Below are 19,751 nucleotides of genomic sequence, written 5' to 3' on the forward strand. Positions count from 1 at the left end.
ATGAATGCACACACTCACATGCACTTACGCATGTAATCATATGCACATGCACAAAAGGAAATAACATTAACCTTGACCTGCAAGACAAAGTGTTTCAGTAATGGAGCAAATTAAATAATTCAAATGAAAATTCTGTCATCATTTATTCACCCTCACGTCAATTTAAACCAGTACGCTATATTACAACAATTCTTAAGCCATATGGTAGCGTTGTGGAAAGCGTTTACATCATTCAATAACAACCTTTCTGTTCATCCCACAAAACTTCAGGGCTTCAAAATGTTTTTTATTATTATTTATTTGATCCTTTTATGTTTTTTTCCCTCTATATGACAAGGAGCAGAGTGAACATTCTGCTTAACTTTTCTTCTTGTGTTTCACTGCTTTGCTGCTGCTGCTGCAGAGCAAGTAAGGGACTTGCTACTGCCAATACACAACACGCTGCTGTGAGCAAGACTGTAGCAGATCTATAAAGGTGGAGCTGGGGAAGGTGGAGGGTTTCTGAAAGCTCACTGCAACTGCTACAGCTTATGCTGACTAAGTATTTTAAGGTTGAGCAGAAAGGAACCAATACGCTGATTTCACGCAGCCGCCATTTTGAAATCGCTCAGGTGGGAAGAAAACCGGAAGTGTCACTTTTAATCATAGGAGAGTCGCGAATGCGATGGCGTATTGTTGTGTTTAATGTAGAAATTAGTTATTCTAAAAATGTACATACATTTCTTTCATACTTTAGACTATATACAGTGAAATTCATTTATAAATAAAACCTTTTTTTTATATATAATTCAGAACGGAAAAAAAAAGAAGCAGGAACGAACTATATACATACCCTATATTGGATATTAACATCCAATGGTGTAAATCGCGGCAGCAGCTTCAGGTTGGTAGTCCAAGCATTGTTGTCTATCTGTACTTCCGGGGTTCTTCCCACCGGATCCTCGGTTTCGATTTCAAAATGGCGGCAGCGTATCAGCTGTGCTCTATCGAGAATGATGTGATTGCAAGCAGGTTGAGTTCCATGTGTGGAGCGCATCTCAAACACCATCTCTGTGTATGCTGTGAGTTTGGGTTGCTTATAACATTCATCTGGGAACGCGATGTGCGCCATTTCATCGGATTTGTAACATAAATCACGTATAAACCTACGCCAACACATGAGAATGAGCCTTTGCCAGAGAAAGACAGATCCTTCGGGATAAACCCGGTGTGAAGTTTGGCATTCTGTATCCAGCGAAGTTTCAGGTGACATACAACAAAGGTGAGAAGTCGAAAAGTCGACTTTTAACAATAACTCAGAGAAGAACGTCTGTTGTTTTGTTGAAGTTCCAACTCAATACTGCACCTTTGTGAAGCCTCTGAAAGGTAATATGTGGAGGTTGGCTTTTCTTTTCTACTTTTTGTCTATGTTTCTCTTGCCTTCTACTTCATAATAAGTTGTGCTGTACATTTGTTCCAGTAAAAGCTAAACATGTTCTGTTATCGAATGTTCTGTTGGGAGGGTGGGTCAGTCTAAAGGTTTCCATGGTAACGACTACCGTTGTGTAGGTAATTGGTTGGAGCAGATTAGGATGTCTGTTATAATTAAAAAATGATCTGACTATTTCTAATAAAGAAGGGATATGTAATAGTTGTTTAAGTATTTTCTGTACCATTGACATTAGTCAATGTTTACGGAACAAATTGTGACAAACCTGATTTTTCAAAAAATAGTTCGACCTAATTCCTTGATATTTCAGATACAGATCTCATGCTTGGGAGCGATTTTAACTGTGTCCTAGGCCTGTATTTGAACAAATCCCCTAACGAACTATCATCTTATTTATATAGGGTTTACAAACAGGCATTTATAGATCAGTCCCTGCCGCTCTCCCATGAGACTATTATTGTAGTGGCAAATAAAGGAAGAAACCCAGAGGAACTGTGTTCTTATAGGCCGATCTCACTCCTAAATACAGATGAAAAAGAATCTGGTAAAAACTTTGGCACTTAGATTAAACACTGTAATTAGAAACTAATATTTGTGGTGGACACAAAGAATGATAAACAAAATAAACAGACCGAGAGATATCAAATAAATAAATAACCCAAGAGAATAACGACGTAGATAGTGAAGCCAAATGAAAGAAAAGAACAAAACAAACTCAGTTTAACTAGTCCCAACCTCTCATCTGACTAGTAACCAAAACAAAAACAAAAACATCGTTCTTCAGCGCAAAGCGCCCTCCCTAACTACTCTAACTAGGAAACAAAAACGTACAGGGGTGGCGTTCACTTCCTTACCTGGTGTTTGTATACATCGAGTTTACTAGGTGTTGCTTTGTGTACGTCACGTGACATATTATCTGTCCGAATTACTCTTGGTAACCTCAAAACACGCCGTCATAGGCAGAACACATTACTCTTGGTAATCTCAAAACACGCCGTCATAGGCAGAACACATTACTCTTGATAACCTCATAACACGCCACCATGGCAGACAAAAAAAAAACAGGATAAAGTCTGTAACAAAAAAATAACGAGCATACAAGGCGACAAAGCAGAGCAACAGAAAGAAAACAAGCCGTCATGCATTCTTCTCAGCTTCCTTTTAAACACTGTCGGTTAACTTGATTGGATGCGATGACGTCACGACGTCGATGGAGATTGAAAGATCCCTCGACCAACTGCGTACCAGTGATGAAGCGAGCCTAAGAATATGATAGAGAGAGAGAGAGAGAGAGAGAGAGAGAGAGAGAGAGAGAGAGAGAGAAAAGAAAAGAAAAGAAAAGAAAAGAAAATATCCACACGAGACCACAGGGACGTAACAGGCATCCAGATCAAACCGGCTTCATACCAAAATGTAACTCTTCTTCTAATCTTAGGAGTCTTTTCAACATCATGTACTCTTCCAGAGGCTTGGCGCTTTAGCCAAGATTTAGCCATTTTGTCATAGGATGCGGAGAAGGCATTCGATCAAATTGAATCAATCGAACAATTCAATCAACCTTGCCTAGTTGCGGTATTGAAGAAGTTTAATCTTGGAGAAAATTTCATTTCATGGATTAAATTGTTGTACTCTAGCCTGCGTGCAAGAATTCTTACAAATCAAACAATATCCTCTCGTTTTGATTTACATAGAGGTACAAGACAGGGTTGCTCGCTGTCACCACTTTTATTTGCATAGCGGTTGGGCCTTTAGCTGAGGCCATTAGAGCCCATTATGGCATTAAAGGCGATAAAACCATACTGATAATAAATTAGCATTATATGCAGATTATGTTATTTTATTTATTTATGAGCCCAATAACAGCATTCCAAATATAATGAATTTGATTAATTCCTATGGTATATTTGCAGGATACAGAATTAATTGGGACAAGAGTGTGTTGATGCCACTCACCATCAAAGATTCTTCTGTCATTGGTGTTTGCAGGAAGGCAGACAAAGACAAAGAATTAAATTACAAAACACAAAGTTTAATAATAGTAATATTCCACTATGCAGTCTAACAGGCAGAAGCAAAACTAAACGTAATGGAGACCGACCAGGAGTGCAAGGAAGGGTGCAGCTTAAAATACACTAATAATGTGTCCCGGGATTTATCCGGGGATCGTTTGATTTTGGTTCATTCACACTGCCAGTGATTTTCCGGAATCTGTGCATGCGTTCACACACATCCCGTAAAGATCCCGTATAGACGTGACATTGATGTGACGTGTAATGTCTCTGCAGGTTCTTAAGTTTGCTTATGATCAGCGATTTCTCCACCACACTTGTTTATTTTTCAATTAGCGCATCACGTACCATTTCACTAAACTGCCGAACGATCTCAGCTTCAGCATCATCACTATGGCACAGCCCTTTACGGCATTGATCCTGTCTTTTGTTCACACAGGGGCAGGGCAAATTCCAGGACTGGTCCTGGCAATGTTACTAGGTCCCCATTACGGAAACGATGCCGGACTCAATATCCCGGGACGTGTTTGCATTCACAAATAATGCACTCTGGCAATTTATGGCAATTTTCTGGGATCAACGCGCTGTGTGAAAGGGGCTATAGCGGAACAACTATTTTTCTATATGCAGGTATTTCCATACTGCAAAGTTTAACTTCTTTTTCAACGGGAGATAAAGATTAGAGATAGTGGCGCCCCCAGAAAATTTTAAAAAGGGTGGCCAGAGGAGGCCACAGCAAATCTTGGGGTGACAGACAAAAAAAAAAAATAATTCAGTGTAATGTGTGTTATACTTATTTACCGTTATTTCTGATCAATGTAATAATGTGATTTTAATTACCAATTAATTACTCTTTAAATAGTGTAGTTATTTTCCTTAAAAATAATTATACATCAGCAAATATATGTGCAAACCAAATAAAAGGACAATATTTGGTTTAAAAACATTCTACAGGCCAATTATTTTCCACATACCTTTGTTGTACACACATATAGCATAGGCCATGTCTAAAATGAATGAAGAAAAACAAAACAAAATGCATTAATATATAGACAATGTACATTTTAACAGAGCCTACTCACAACCAATCCATATTCCTGTTTTATTAGGCCACAATCTTATCAATACAGCTTCATTCTTCTATTTAGAAAAACACATCATTAAAATCTATGGCCCTTACACTTCTTGACTACACTTAACACCCCCAAATTGCTCAATTGTTCATCACTCATTGTTTTTCCTTAAGATAGTCTTGATCATATTTAGCACAGAAAAACCTTGCTCACATGCTGCAGTGCTCACAGGTAATGCAAGAGCAATTTTGAAAAGTTTAAACGACTCATGGAAAACCTCCCTATACGGCTCAAGGAAGACTGTGTGATCTACTAAATTGGATGACATTTTCACACCGCTGGTTTGCTTACTTTCAAGAACTCGTTTAAGTCGAGGAATTTCATATTCTAGATCCTCAGTGCTACAGTTGTATGCGAGGCAAATGGACACCAAATGTTCCAGGATTCAAGGCCTGTATCCCTTCCATTATGACACAATTCTCTTTAGAAAACCTTATCTTAATATCAGAGAGAAGTACATCAACAATTGGAATGAAGGAGCCTGTCCTAAATGATTCCTTATCTGTGCTGACCTATCTCTGAGCTATTGGTGTGGAAATGTAATAGCTTTCAATCCTAAAGCTTGGTGTGACCTGACGTCCTGAAGATACAACATTGACACTGCATTGCTCTGTGAGAGTCATTGTGTTGTCCCAAATTTCATTGAAGACAGAGCCCTCTCGATATCTATTCAATGTGTCAAGCGAATCAACAAGGGTAACAGCTATGCCCAAATTCAGTTGTGAGGACTGTAAAATGTCAGACAGATGCTTGATCTCGCCAACATTTTTCGTGAGTGTAATGAGGCAAATAAACTTGAGATCTATTTGCGCTAGTAGAGCTCTTGCTTCGACAGCTCTGTCAGCATTTATGTCTTCAGAGATTTGTTTAAGTAGATGTATGATGGCCGGCAGTCTATCCTTTACTGTTTCACATGCATTATGCCTACATGCCTACCGTGTCTCTATCAACCTTTGTAATTCTCTCGCCACCCCCTGATACATGTGACTCTGCACCTCTATCCACCTTTGGTGTACAAATGACCCTGAAATTAAAACATAGAGCTTCTGTAACAGAGAAAAGAAACAGCTGGCTTCAGGAAGGCATTTCACACTGTCAACCAATACCAAATTTAAGCAGTGTGCATTACAGAGTATATATAAGGCTATGATTTAATATGTTCTGGCACACCTGTGTTTTTACCGCTCATGACAGAGGCCCCATCATATGCTTGCCCTACTAAATGGTTTCTGTTGAGTTCTAAAAGGCCATGATACGTCTGCATTGTCTGTATGATTTTCTGAGAAAGTGCTGCAGCATCCAGGCATTCAGCAGCTCCAAATGTAAGAAAACTTTTTAATATAGAGCCATTATGATAGTATCTTATTACAAAGGACATCTGTTCCTTCTTACTGATGTATTTGGTCTCATCAACCATAATGCTGAAGGCCTCACTTTGAGAAACTTCACTAATTATTGAGGTTCGCACAATTTCAGCCAGGCAATCAATCATTTCATTTTGTGTGCTGTGGCAAAGGTATGTTGCATTTCTTTGACTAGTCATTTTCTTCTTGACTATGTTGTCATGCTTGGCAAGTAACTCCATAATATAGAGAAAATATCATTTGTTCTAACCCTCAGTTTCATTATTTGCTCTCTGATCCATGTTTCGCATAATCGCATTGCTGTGAGAAGCAGGGTTTCTGCAATTGTTTTAATAAACTCTCTATTTTCCTTTACTAATTTTTCATATTCTGCAGTTAAAAAGGCAGAGAGAGAACATTATCTTTCTGACAATTTTAAATAGCCTTTCCAGGCTTTCCTAGTCTTTAGCATTGTGATTCTGAATTTGCATGGCTAGCAAATCCTCCATCTCTAAATGTTGCTTTCTTCCAGTGCCTGAATCCTTCAGATGTATGCTGGATCACGTGAAGAAGGGAGACTGAAGTGCCGGCAGGCATAGCAGAAGGCAGCATCTTTACTTGTAGTCAGCTATATATGAGTACTGTACCACTCTTTCATGAACCTCCGTCTTCGATCGACAATGAGGGTCTGAGGGAAAACCTTCAGAAGTAGCTGTTTAGGTCTCTCTGCTCTTGACTGGGATTTCTGTCAGGACCACTATCGTCAAATATGATTGACAATTAGCATGCAGTTAGGATTGGCGGTATGGTTCTGTTCTGGGCGAGAACTCCCTGCGCATCCATGCAGCCTAGCATGGATAAGAGCAGGGAGAGCAGCAGTAACCCCCCTTAGGGTAAACAGAACAGAACCAACATGAATGTAATGCAGATATCATTAATTCAAGATTTTTAAGAACAACATAATTTGAGAATTTATTCTGATTTAAAGGGAACTCAGAATGCCAAATACTGACTGAAGAGAGGAGGAGCTGGGGATGGTGGAGGGTAATTAGCTCCTGAGAAACGTGATAGCTGCTGATAATACTGAAAGAGCTTATATATGTATACAGTGATAGGCTTCGTATTCCTATAGGTAGACGTGGATCAGCTGAGAGTCAGCTGATGCGAGCTTTGACTAATGTGACCTGCCAGAACTGACGCTACGCTTGATTTCTGTCAGGACCACTATCGCCAAATACGATTGACAAATAGCATACAGTTAGGATTGGCGGTATGGTTCTGCTCTGGCCAAGAACTCCCTGCGCATCCATGCAGCCTAGCATGGATAAGAGCAGGGAGAGCAGCAATAACACCCCAAAACAAAACCATATGCCAATATCCCCCAACACAAACTGACAGCAAATTTTCTGAATGGCCTTTTTTTTTTTTTTTTTTTTTTTTTTTTACGCACTACCTTCAACACAACTGATGCTGATAGAATGGTTAATACATCCTAATGTTAGTGGCATATGTTGAATGCTATAGATCCAATCTAATGGGGGAAGCATCACCCCACGCTGGAGCAAGCGAGGACACATTGCAACAAGCATGTTGCTGTAGCCAATTTAACAGAGTATGGGATCTATTGGGGCAAGCTTACACCCCTAGCGGCAACAATCTGATACAACAAGCATGTTGTATAAATGACAGAACTATTGCTAAAACTAGTGTAGTTTGGCAGGGGATGCATACACCCTACAGCAATAGTAGAGTAGCGGCAACAAAATCTGATACAAGCAGCATGTATAACCATGGACTAGGGCTGTCACTTTTGTGAAAAAATCCTGTTCGATTTTTGAGACATAAGTGTTCATTGAATCGATTGTAAAATCAATTTTCCATGTCTAAAGACGTTTCCATTTTCAACACCAAATATGGGCAAATCTACGGACAACTAACAGGCATTAGGACGAACGTAAAGAGGGCGCTTGAGATGTGCACAAGTCAGCAATATTTCGGATTATTTATTGGCGTAAAGTTTCGTGCACAATGACAAAGAGGAATGCAACATTTAGGGATTGAAATTAACACCCTCCAACCTGCCAAATGCGGGTAAAAATGAACTTTTGCGGGTAACGCTGTCAAATCACTAGCCAATTAGGCGTGTTTCTATGTTTACTCACTTTGCTGGGGAAGTTCGTGTAAGCCAAATCTACGCGGATTTAGCGCAAATACGCAACTCATGAGTCCTCATGATATATTAAATACAGCGTATTGCGCAGAATCTGCACATTTCTGGCTTACTTGAACACACAAGTCACTAAGCAACAAATAACGGCGTGCTTGTTCACTTGCATTGAAGTAATAGCGAATATTAAAAAGCATTTGGTTAACAGAAAATACATTATTTATGTATGGGGCTGGGGAACCGGGACTGGCGGATTAATATGAGAACGAAACATGGGTTTTATTTTATTTATTTATGAAAGACGGGATGAACCCTCCTGTACACCGGAGGGAGGTTGAGGCGGACTGCCACCGGACTAATGATCTTGGTGACAGTAAACGGGCCGATAAATTTGGGAGCAAGTTTATTAGAGACGGATCGGAGAGGAATGTTCTTGGTAGAAAGCCACACTTTTTGACCAACGACGTATACGGGAGGCCAAGACCAGTGGCGATCGGCTTTGGCCTTGGTGCGTGCTCCCACTTGGAGTAAAGTCTCACGGGCTCTAGTCTAAGTGCAATGACACCTCTGGACGAAGGCGTGGGCGGAAGGGACCGCGACTTCGGATTCCAGGCTAGGAAAAATAGGTGGCTGGTAACCTACACTACACTCAAACCGAGAAAGGCCCGTAGATGACACTGGTAACGTATTGTGGGCGTACTCCACCATAGACAGTTGTTGGCTTCACGAGGAAGGATTCTTAGAGACCAAACATCGTAAGGTTCTCTCTAAATCTTGGTTGGCTCTCTCAGTTTGACCATTGCTCTGGGGATGAAACCCTGAGGACAGACTGACAGTCGTCCCCAATAACTACAAAATTCTTGCCAAAATTGACACAAATTGGGGTCCCCTGTCGGAAACCACGTCTGTCGGGAGGTGTCATAACGTGTCCCGTAGAGATCAAGGGGAGGTGGTAGATAGGCTCAGGACTCAGATATCATCCCACAGAGGATTTTTATTAAAGGCCAGTGGAGTAGTAGGGGTGTACAAACTCTCAGTGAAGTGTCACAGAAACAATTCCAAAATTAAACCAAAAAAAAAAAAAATATTTACAAAAATAAACATACACTGGACTCAGTGCAAACTTTGATATAACAATAACCAAAGAAAAACAAATTGCTACAGGCAGCAAAAAATCTTCATGATACGTTCAGCAATATAACCCCATCCTTTCCTCCCAAGGTTCAGTTTAGACTGTCTTATATAGCCTAGAACAGGCTCATTACACTCAAGACCATACCAACTACATGGGTATCAATACAAAACCTTTGTAGCTTAAATATATGACCATTATCCAATTAACTTTCAAAAAAAAAAAAAAAAATGCAATAAAATAAACTCATTCAGCAACTTAAACTAAATGCAAACACCATAAGACATTTCTCCATGCCTACATTACCAAGGGTTAAGTTCCCTATTAGTAAAAATGGTTTAACCCGACCCAAGAAAAAAAGGAAAGCTGTGGACCCGCCCCCTCCTTTGAGGAGTCACAGGAACAGGAAATGGTGAGTAGACAGCATGTGGGGTAACTGTTTGCAATGTAGAAATAAATACAAATTTGAAATAATAAATAACAAAAATGCATTACTAAAAACTTGTCTGTGTGGTGTTGCAATGTGTCCTCGCTTGCTCCAGCGTGGGGTGATGCTTCCCCCATTAGATTGGATCTATAGCATTCAACATATGCCACTAACATGGTCAGGCATTGACTCAGCACCATCGTCATCTTCCTCCACCGTTCTCTGAATGGTCTGCCTCTTGGGTGGCATCCTGACGTTTCACTGAAGCTTTCTACTGCACTAGACAAAACCGCTGCCACCATTTGTCATAACGTGTCCCGTAGAGATCAAGGGGAGGTGGTAGATAGGCTCAGGACTCAGATATCATCCCACAGAGGATTTTTATTAAAGGCCAGTGGAGTAGTAGGGGTGTACAAACTCTCAGTGAAGTGTCACAGAAACAATTCCAAAATTAAACCAAAAAAAAAAAAAATATTTACAAAAATAAACATACACTGGACTCAGTGCAAACTTTGATATAACAATAACCAAAGAAAAACAAATTGCTACAGGCAGCAAAAAATCTTCATGATACGTTCAGCAATATAACCCCATCCTTTCCTCCCAAGGTTCAGTTTAGACTGTCTTATATAGCCTAGAACAGGCTCATTACACTCAAGACCATACCAACTACATGGGTATCAATACAAAACCTTTGTAGCTTAAATATATGACCATTATCCAATTAACTTTCAAAAAAAAAAAAAAAAATGCAATAAAATAAACTCATTCAGCAACTTAAACTAAATGCAAACACCATAAGACATTTCTCCATGCCTACATTACCAAGGGTTAAGTTCCCTATTAGTAAAAATGGTTTAACCCGACCCAAGAAAAAAAGGAAAGCTGTGGACCCGCCCCCTCCTTTGAGGAGTCACAGGAACAGGAAATGGTGAGTAGACAGCATGTGGGGTAACTGTTTGCAATGTAGAAATAAATACAAATTTGAAATAATAAATAACAAAAATGCATTACTAAAAACTTGTCTGTGTGGTGTTGCAATGTGTCCTCGCTTGCTCCAGCGTGGGGTGATGCTTCCCCCATTAGATTGGATCTATAGCATTCAACATATGCCACTAACATGGTCAGGCATTGACTCAGCACCATCGTCATCTTCCTCCACCGTTCTCTGAATGGTCTGCCTCTTGGGTGGCATCCTGACGTTTCACTGAAGCTTTCTACTGCACTAGACAAAACCGCTGCCACCATTTGTCATAACGTGTCCCGTAGAGATCAAGGGGAGGTGGTAGATAGGCTCAGGACTCAGATATCATCCCACAGAGGATTTTTATTAAAGGCCAGTGGAGTAGTAGGGGTGTACAAACTCTCAGTGAAGTGTCACAGAAACAATTACAAAATTAAACCAACAAAAAAAAAAAATATTTACAAAAATAAACATACACTGGACTCAGTGCAAACTTTGATATAACAATAACCAAAGAAAAACAAATTGCTACAGGCAGCAAAAATCTTCATGATACGTTCAGCAATATAACCCCATCCTTTCCTCCCAAGGTTCAGTTTAGACTGTCTTATAGCCTAGAACAGGCTCATTACACTCAAGACCATACCAACTACAGGGGTATCAATACAAAACCTTTGTAGCTTAAATATATGACCATTATCCAATTAACTTTCAAAAATCAAAAAAATCAATAAAATAAACTCATTCAGCAACTTAAACTAAATGCAAACACCATAAGACATTTCTCCATGCCTACATTACCAAGGGTTAAGTTCCCTATTAGTAAAAATGGTTTAACCCGACCCAAGAAAAAGGAAAGCTATGGACCCGCCCCCTCCTTTGAGGAGTCACAGGAACAGGAAATGGTGAGTAGACAGCATGTGGGGTAACTGTTTGCAATGTAGAAATAAATACAAATTTGAAATAATAAATAACAAAAATGCATTACTAAAAACTTGTCTGTGTGGTTAATGAGAAAATCAAAGAGAAACTATAGCAGACATAACATGTTGTGAAGACCACTGATATGTGCACATATCTGCAATCCACTCCAACAGCATATCTTAAACTTATTATAAATGAGTATTATAGAATAATGAACCTAAGGGACTGCACCATAGTCAACAGAAACACAAAACCCTAAATAACAAATGAAAAAGAAACATAAGCCCACAATTTGTAATGACTACGGCGGTGATGACGCCATCTTAGCACCCGTCATCACAGGAGGCCATGCAAGCGAAAGACGTGATCAACGACAGTCAACGCTGTCTCCTTGGCTGAGGGTAATTTGGGCAAGGGAATTAAATGAGCCGCCTTCGAGAACCGGTCCACCACGGTCAAAACTACCATGTTCCCTCGAGAGGGTGGGAGGGCGGTGACAAAATCTAGCGCGATATGGGACCAGGGTCTCGAAGGGACTGGCAGCGGTTGAAGTAGCCCATCTGGAGGTCGATTGGAGGTCTTACCAATGGCACAAACTGAACAAGCCAAAACAAAATCGTGAACATCCTGAGCCATAAGTGGCGACCAGAATCGTTGCTTGACCAAAAACTTGGTTCGACTAACTCCTGGATGACAAGCCACGTTGGAACAATGCCCCCACTGAATGACGTCAGACCGCAATCCCTCCAGTACAAACAAACGGTTCGGTGGACAACCGGGCGGAGGCGTTACCCCTTCTAAGGCCATCTTGACCTTTGATTCGACCTCCCATACAAGAGTGGAGACAAACAGAGTCTCGGGTAAAATACACCCGGGAGTAGACGGGCGTTCGGAATGATCAAAAATGCGCAACAAAGAATCAGGTTTAATGTTTTTGGAACCCGGGCGGTACGAGAGAGAAACCTCAAAACGTCCGAAAAAAGTGCCCACCGAGCCTGCCTGGAGTTCAATCTTTTGGCAGTCTTAACGTATTCCAGATTCTTGTGATCGGTCCAAACGATAAAAGGTACCCCCGACCCTTCTAACCAGTGACGCCATTCCTCCAACGCTAGCTTGACTGCCAACAACTCTCTGTTACCAATGTCATAGTTGCGTTCGGCAGGGGACAAACGATGAGAAAAAAACACGCACGGATGCATTCTGTCGTCTGTGGGAGAACGCTGGGATATCACTGCACCTACCCCCCCTATGACGCGTAGACCTCCACCACGAACTGACGTGATGTATCAGGGCCAATGAGAATAGGGGCTGAAATAAACCGGCCTTTTAGTTTGGCAAACGCAGCCTCAGCAGCGTCTGACCACCTGAACGTCGTTCTGGGATAGGTCAAAGCGGTCAGAGGCGAAGCTAGTTGGCTGAAGTTGCGAATAAACCGCTGGTAAAAATTGGGAAACCCAAGAAACCTCAGTAGGGCCTTACGGGAATCTGGACTTGGCCAATCCACCACAGCCTTAACCTTCTCAGGATCCATACGTATTCCCTCAGTCGACACAATGTATCCTAGGAAAGGAACAGACTGTGCATGAAAATCGCATTTCTCCGCCTTGACAAAAAGCCCATTCTCTAGCAACCTCCGAAGCACTCGCCTGACGTGCTGCACGTGTTCCTGGAGAGAAGACGAGAAAATCAATATGTCATCCATGTAAACATATATGAACTGGTCAACCATATCTCGCAGCACGTCGTTGACGAGTGCCTGGAAGACTGCTGGGGAGTTGGACAACCCGAAAGGCATGACCAAGTATTCAATATGCCCCCTGGGGGTGTTAAAAGCAGTCTTCCATTCATCCCCCTCCCTGATGCGGACCAAATGCTAAGCATTACGTAAGTCCAATTTAGTAAAGACAGACGCTCCCTGCAACCTCTCGAAGGCTGAAGACATCAACGGCAAAGGATAGGTATTCTTTACCGTGATGTTGTTCAGTCCTCGGTAATCAATACAAGGTCGCAGGGATCAGTCCTTCTTCCCTACAAAAAAGAACCCCGCCCCCGCTGGAGAAGAGGAATGGCGGATGAACCCCGTTGCTAGAGAATCGGAAATATATTTCTCCATAGCCTCCCTCTCTGGAACAGAGAGCGAATAAAGCTTGCCTTTAGGCGGAGACTTACCAGACAGTAAATCTATGGCACAGTCATAGGGACGATGCGGAGGAAGAGAAGCAGCACGAGACTTACTGAACACTTCCTTCAGGTCTAGATACTCCACGGGCACGTTAGATAAATCCACAGCCTCCTCCTGAAAGACAGAGACAGAAACAGACGAACAAGCAGACACAAGACAGGACTCATGACATTTACTGCTCCACTTCAATACTGCTCTCTGCTGCCAGTCTATTTTCGGGTTGTGTTTGATGACCCAGGGATGTCCAAGAACAATAGGTGCAAGAGGGGAGTCCAATAAATAAAATGAAATGTTTTCAGAATGATTGCCAGATGTAATAAGCATGATGAGAGAAATGGTGGGTAAGACTTGGCCGTTGAGTGCATGAACTGCTATCTTGTGTGAGAGTGGAAAAACAGGAACTTGAAATTTGCGTGCGAATGAATGGTCCATAAAATTACCTTCGGCTCCAGAGTCCACCAGTGCTTGACAGTTGTGATTATGGATTGACCATCTTAGTTTTACCGGGAGGAGCGTAGATGTTGATGAGGTCTTCACAGCGGAAATCCCACCCGACAGTAGCCTCATATTTACTGCCGGGCTGGGCCTTTTACTGGGCAGTTATAGGCGAAATGACCCGGCGCTCCGCAATACAGTCAAAGGCCTTGGGATCTCCGCCTTTCCTTCTCCTCCCGGGAAAGCCGAGCTCGCCCAGCCTGCATGGGTTCGTGATTGTAGACGGGGCTGACCGCGTCCCCGCCACTGGACCGCTGACTCTCGGCACCCTCCAGAGACCGGTTGGGAAGTCTCCAACATTCCACCCTGGTCAGGCGTGCATCAACTCGGAGGGCCAGGTCCACCAGAGCGTTGAGCGAAGTAGGAAGGTCCAGGGTGTAGATCTCCTTCTGGACGCGGTCAGCCAACCCATGCAGGAACATGTCCCACTGCGCCTCCTCGTTCCACTGGCACTCTGCCGCCAGGGTCCTAAATTCGATCGAGTATTCCGATACCGATCTCTCTCCTTGCTTGAGTTCGGTGAGCATTCGAGCTGCCTCTCTCCCGGCGATGGCTCGATCAAACACCCTCTTCATCTCGGCGGCGAGTGCCTGGAACGAGGCGAAGCATGGGTCTTGGTTCTCCCACACCGCCGTCCCCCATAGCGCTGCTTTCCCCGTCAAAAGGGTGAGTACAAAAGCCACCTTGGCCTATTCGTTGCCAAAGGTTCTGGGCTGCAGTGAGAAATGCATAGAGCAACGGGTTAAAAATGCTCTGCAATAGTTTGGCTCACCGGCATAAGATTGTGGAACTGGTAGGCGGGGCTCCAACTGAGGAACGCTCTCCGGTGGTGTGGGGGGAACGGCCGGTGTGGGTGGCGCAGTGGGAGCTCGCAGATGTTGTAGTTGCTGGATGAGCTCGGACACCTGCGTCACCAATGCTTGAACCGCCCGAGTCGTGTCGTTTAGACCTCTTTCCTAGTTTTCCATGCGTCTAATACTGGAATTCACAAAATCCTCCAATGACGACGAACCACTCGCTGCTTCCATCTGTTGGTCAGATCGTTCTGTCATGATCGATGAAGCGGAAGCAATGATGCAAGTGAACTCTTTATTGGGTGATACAGAAGGTAACAGTCTCTGGAGCGTTGGTGACTCAGGGACTAGATGGTCAAGATCCAAGTGACGAGTGCAGGGATGACGGTAACAAAACGGTGAATAATCCAGACACGAAACAGAAGCCGGGAACAAGAACAGGAACAAGACTGGAACAACGCCACGCTGACTGGAAACAGGACCACACACAACAAGAACACCAAACAACGATCTGACAAAGAGAGGAGAATGCGATGAGTATTTATGCAGGAACAGATTGGGTGCAGCTGGAGAGAAGATTGATCAGCTGATCGCTGATCAAGTGTAACGAGCCGTCACGCCCCCAATAACACACTCCCACACACATAACAACAACTACACGAGACAAGAAGGACACAATGAATTTATGAACCGTGACACCCCCCTTTAACCTTTCCAAAAAAATATGTGAGCATGTTTCCAATAACAACCAGATAGCCTTAAACACAAGCATGTTTCCAATAGCTACCAAACAGCCTTAAGGACAAGCATGTTTCAATAACAACCAGATACCCTTTAGAGGAAGCATTTTTCCAATCCACTATAGTTTTAAGAACGCTGTGTTTCCAAGAACTAGATAGACAAAGTGTGTCCGATACCTGACAGAATCAACGCTGAACTGAATAGTGACTGTTTACTATGTCTTTTTAGAGCTGTGCCACAGCAGAAATGATTCCGTTTGCACCATGAATAGTAATTTCCTAACTATCACCGCAAGCTGCTTGAATATGTGCTGCATAGTGCTAAAAGCACAACATGTGCAAGGCAAGCAGTTGCCAATGACAAAAGATGTAACGCACATAGCTAATATGATCACATAAGCCTAGCAAGAGCATATTTAATGAAAATGACTAGATAAGCCCAAGCAACACGGATAGCATTAGCATCAAGCATGTTGCCAATACCCTGATAGCTTTTAGCAATGAGCATTAAAAAGGAACTTAGCTTAGCTTCGTGAAGACTTTCAGAGATGAATGGAGAGTGAATCATATTGAGTCCTGTGTCAATAATGCAGCGATGGAAGCAGCAATGCAGACTGAGGTCACGTCTAAATCAGGCAGCTTATGATCAATGCGGCGAATCTTGTGCTCAAGTTCACGAACTTGAATGAATCTGAGGTAGTGATGTTACATTTGACACTGAAGCTTCAAAGCCCGTATCATGTACGCAGCGCAATTTCTCACCCCGGATTTCCACCAACTGCAGAACGGCTGCGGATCGGCTCCGCTGCGTGTCGGATTCGTGGTCCACCGTCCTTCAATACCTACCAGATCCGGATTTGTTGCGGAACGGCTGCGGCCATGACTGACAGCTGAAGTCGCAAGGACACAGGAATTTACATTTGATTGCGCGATATAACAGGATGTAGTTTCTATAAACAGAACCACAAAACCAGCAACAGTTTGTTTCCATCCAGAGGAGTACAGGGTAAACAACTCTGTGCTGACCTGCTGATCTCCCTTTTTTGTGGAGATTATTGTGATTCTAGTACAATATTTATAATTATATAATCAACTTATAAAATGCTAAATGTTTATTTTGGGTTCCTTTTTGAATGTGCAAATAAAGTTAACTATTGTTCTTGTTGGAAAAGGAAAAAGTATTACCTAATTACCTGATGTTTTATTTTGTTTCTGTGCTCGACTTCCTGCGGCGCTCTCCGGCATCCAGCAAAAAAAAAAGGAATCTCTGCGTATCTGCTCCGGATGGTTGCGGTCGACGGAGCTGGGACGGAGTCGGAACGCAGCCGTTCCGCAGTCAGTGAAAATACACACATTGACTTTAATGGAAACCTATTGACTCCGCCGCCGTTCCGGAGCGGATCCGCAGCCGTTCCGCAGTTGGTGGAAATTGGGGGTCATGAAGCTCCGTGCCAGAGCGCGTATTGTTTTCAGAGAAACACGTGATCAACTAAAGGCAAATTTATACTTCTGCGTCGAGTGTATGCCGTAGTGTACGGCGTAGGCTACGCACGTAGGCGATGCCATCGTGAGCATTTATACTTCTGCGTTTAGGTCTGCGTTGCTCTGCAGTACAGCGCCGAAACGCTAGTTGGCGGCGGAGGGTTTTAATGTTCCACTGTGTTTAGATTCCTCGCGGCTGTTTTGAGTTTGGGTTACTACAAGCAATGGCGACTGAAAGAGAGCGGATCATGTTGGAGTTGGAGCTTATCGAGGTGGAAAAGCAGTTAATTTTAGTGAAAATACTAAAACTAAAAGGCAGAAACGAGAGATGATGTCGGAGGAGATGGTACGTGCGGCCCGTGAACCGGTTGAGGCAGAAGGAGGGTGAATTTTCTGTGCTTGTCCGGCCACTGAGAGACATGGACGAGGAAATGCACTTCAGATATTTCCAAATGTCGGCCGGTAGATTCGATGATTTGGTTCGTCATGTGCAGCCATTTATCGTACATCAGTGTACGCACAGTATGCCTGTAGACATTACGCAGAGACTGGCAATCACCCTTCGTATTTTAGCTTCAGGTGGAAGCCAACAGGCTGTAGCAGCTAGCTACAAACTGTCGTCAAACACAGTGTCTTCCATAGTGTCCGAGGTATGTAAATCTTTGTGGAAAGCACTGCAGCCAGAGTTTTTTCCCTGTCCTTCAGTCGCCCAATGGGAAAATATTGCTGCTGATTTTTGGCAACTGTGGAACTTTCCGAACTGTGTTGGCAGCCTCGACGGAAAGCATGTCAACATAAAAGCACCACCGCATGCCGGGAGCGACTACTACAACTACAAGGGCGCACACTCCATTGTTCTGATGGCTACTTGTGACGCCAGGTATCGCTTCACCATGGTGGATGTGGGGGGATACGGACGGGAAAGTGATGGTCGTGTCTTCAAGGAGAGCCGATTTGGTTCTAGGCTTCTTGAATACAAACTGAACCTGCCCCCACCAGCCAATCTTCCTGGAACAGGAGTCAAAATCCCACATGTGATAGTTGGTGATGCTGCATTCCCCCTACACAACAACCTCATGCATCCCTTTCCAGGTATGTCACAGACAAAATCCTGATCACAGCTGCATTGGCAGACAATTAATTCTGTTTTGTTCTGCTACATAGGGATGAACCTGCCCATGGATAAGCAGATCTACAATTACCGTCACTCCAGAGCCAGATGGGTGATTGAGAATGCATTTTGGTTGCAAGGTGGCGAATCCTTGGGCGGCCTCTGGAATGTCTGCCAGACAAAGCAGTTGACATTGTAAAAGCTTGTTCTGTTTTACACAACTTCCTGGCCGACACAGATGAGGTCACCACACCTGTTAGCAGATACATCCCTGCTAATTTCACAGACACTGACACTACAGGGTCACTTCAGCAAGGGGAGTGGCGCAGAGTGGTGTCAGGGGACACAAATCTTTTGGAACCACTAGATTCACGTCACCTTTCAAGGGCCCGCTCCACCAGAGCTGCAGTTGGTGTGCGGAATGACCTGATGGCCTTCTTTCAATCACCCCACGGAATTGTGCCATGGCAGAACAACATAGTGTGGCGTGGTCAACTTGATCTGTAAATTGTACTGGTGTAAAATATATGCACCTATAAATGACATTGAACCATGTTAATAAATACCAGCTTTAAAGTCAAGTTGTTGTACAGTGTTGTTCTACTATCGTTTACAGCAACCTGCACAATACAATGTGCAAACAGCAGGAATATAATTTTTTTTTTAGGGCAAACTATATATAAGATTGTGCAACATGTAAAAGTGCAATGGTCTAAAATTATTTATAATATATATAGATGCAAAAGAGTAAACACACAAATGGGCAAACTATACTTTAATCTTTATTTGCAGTAACCTGCACAATACAATGTGCAAACAGCAGGAACAGACAATTTCTTTTTTAAATAAAAAGTGCAAACTATATACATTATCAAGGTATTAATTATAACTTATTAAGGTGCAATGATCTACAATTATTAACAATACAAACAGATGCACAAGAGAACACAAAAGATAAAAACTATAACCTGCAAAAATTGGTGCAAACAGACAAAATATTATGAAATGCTAAAGTGCTAACTATATACAAAAATGTACAAATGATATTAACAACACAAATAGGTGCAAAGAAGCAAAATATGAATAGATCCAAAAGTGCAAACTATACTCAAATGTACTCACACGAATTACTAAAATATGCAAACTATTTACAGATAGTGCAGAGAATTAAAAGGTGCAACGTTGTAGAAGTAGGCACAATTGTTTATTTTTTCTGCTGCCACTCGAACAGGACCTTGGACACATCAAACATTGCATGTGCCCTGTGCTCTTCCGGCACCCTTCGCAGCATATCAGCCACAGTGTTCCCGAACCGGTCGCTCTCGTCATTTCCTTGACTCAGTCTCTGTTGCAGCTCCACCCGCCGTTCCTCCAACTGAGCCTCCAAACGAGTCATCTTGTTCCTTCCTCTTCCTTTTC

At 42.7% G+C, this 19,751-nt stretch overlaps 1 protein-coding gene across 1 annotated transcript; it reads left to right on the forward strand.

Annotated features, from left to right (window-relative positions):
- The first annotated feature begins 17,234 nt into the window (after positions 1 to 17,234).
- On the forward strand, positions 17,235 to 18,913 carry LOC130082398 (uncharacterized). Its single transcript, XM_056247252.1, has 2 exons — positions 17,235 to 18,313; positions 18,386 to 18,913. The coding sequence occupies exons 1-2, from the start codon at positions 17,641 to 17,643 to the stop codon at positions 18,529 to 18,531; spliced, it is 819 nt and encodes a 272-aa protein (XP_056103227.1). The 5' UTR covers positions 17,235 to 17,640; the 3' UTR covers positions 18,532 to 18,913.
- Positions 18,914 to 19,751: the final 838 nt, after the last annotated feature.

This window comes from Rhinichthys klamathensis, unplaced genomic scaffold (assembly GCF_029890125.1).
Source record: "Rhinichthys klamathensis goyatoka isolate OS25496 unplaced genomic scaffold, OSU_Roscu_1.1 h1tg000045l_1, whole genome shotgun sequence".
Lineage (NCBI taxonomy): Eukaryota > Metazoa > Chordata > Actinopteri > Cypriniformes > Leuciscidae > Rhinichthys > Rhinichthys klamathensis.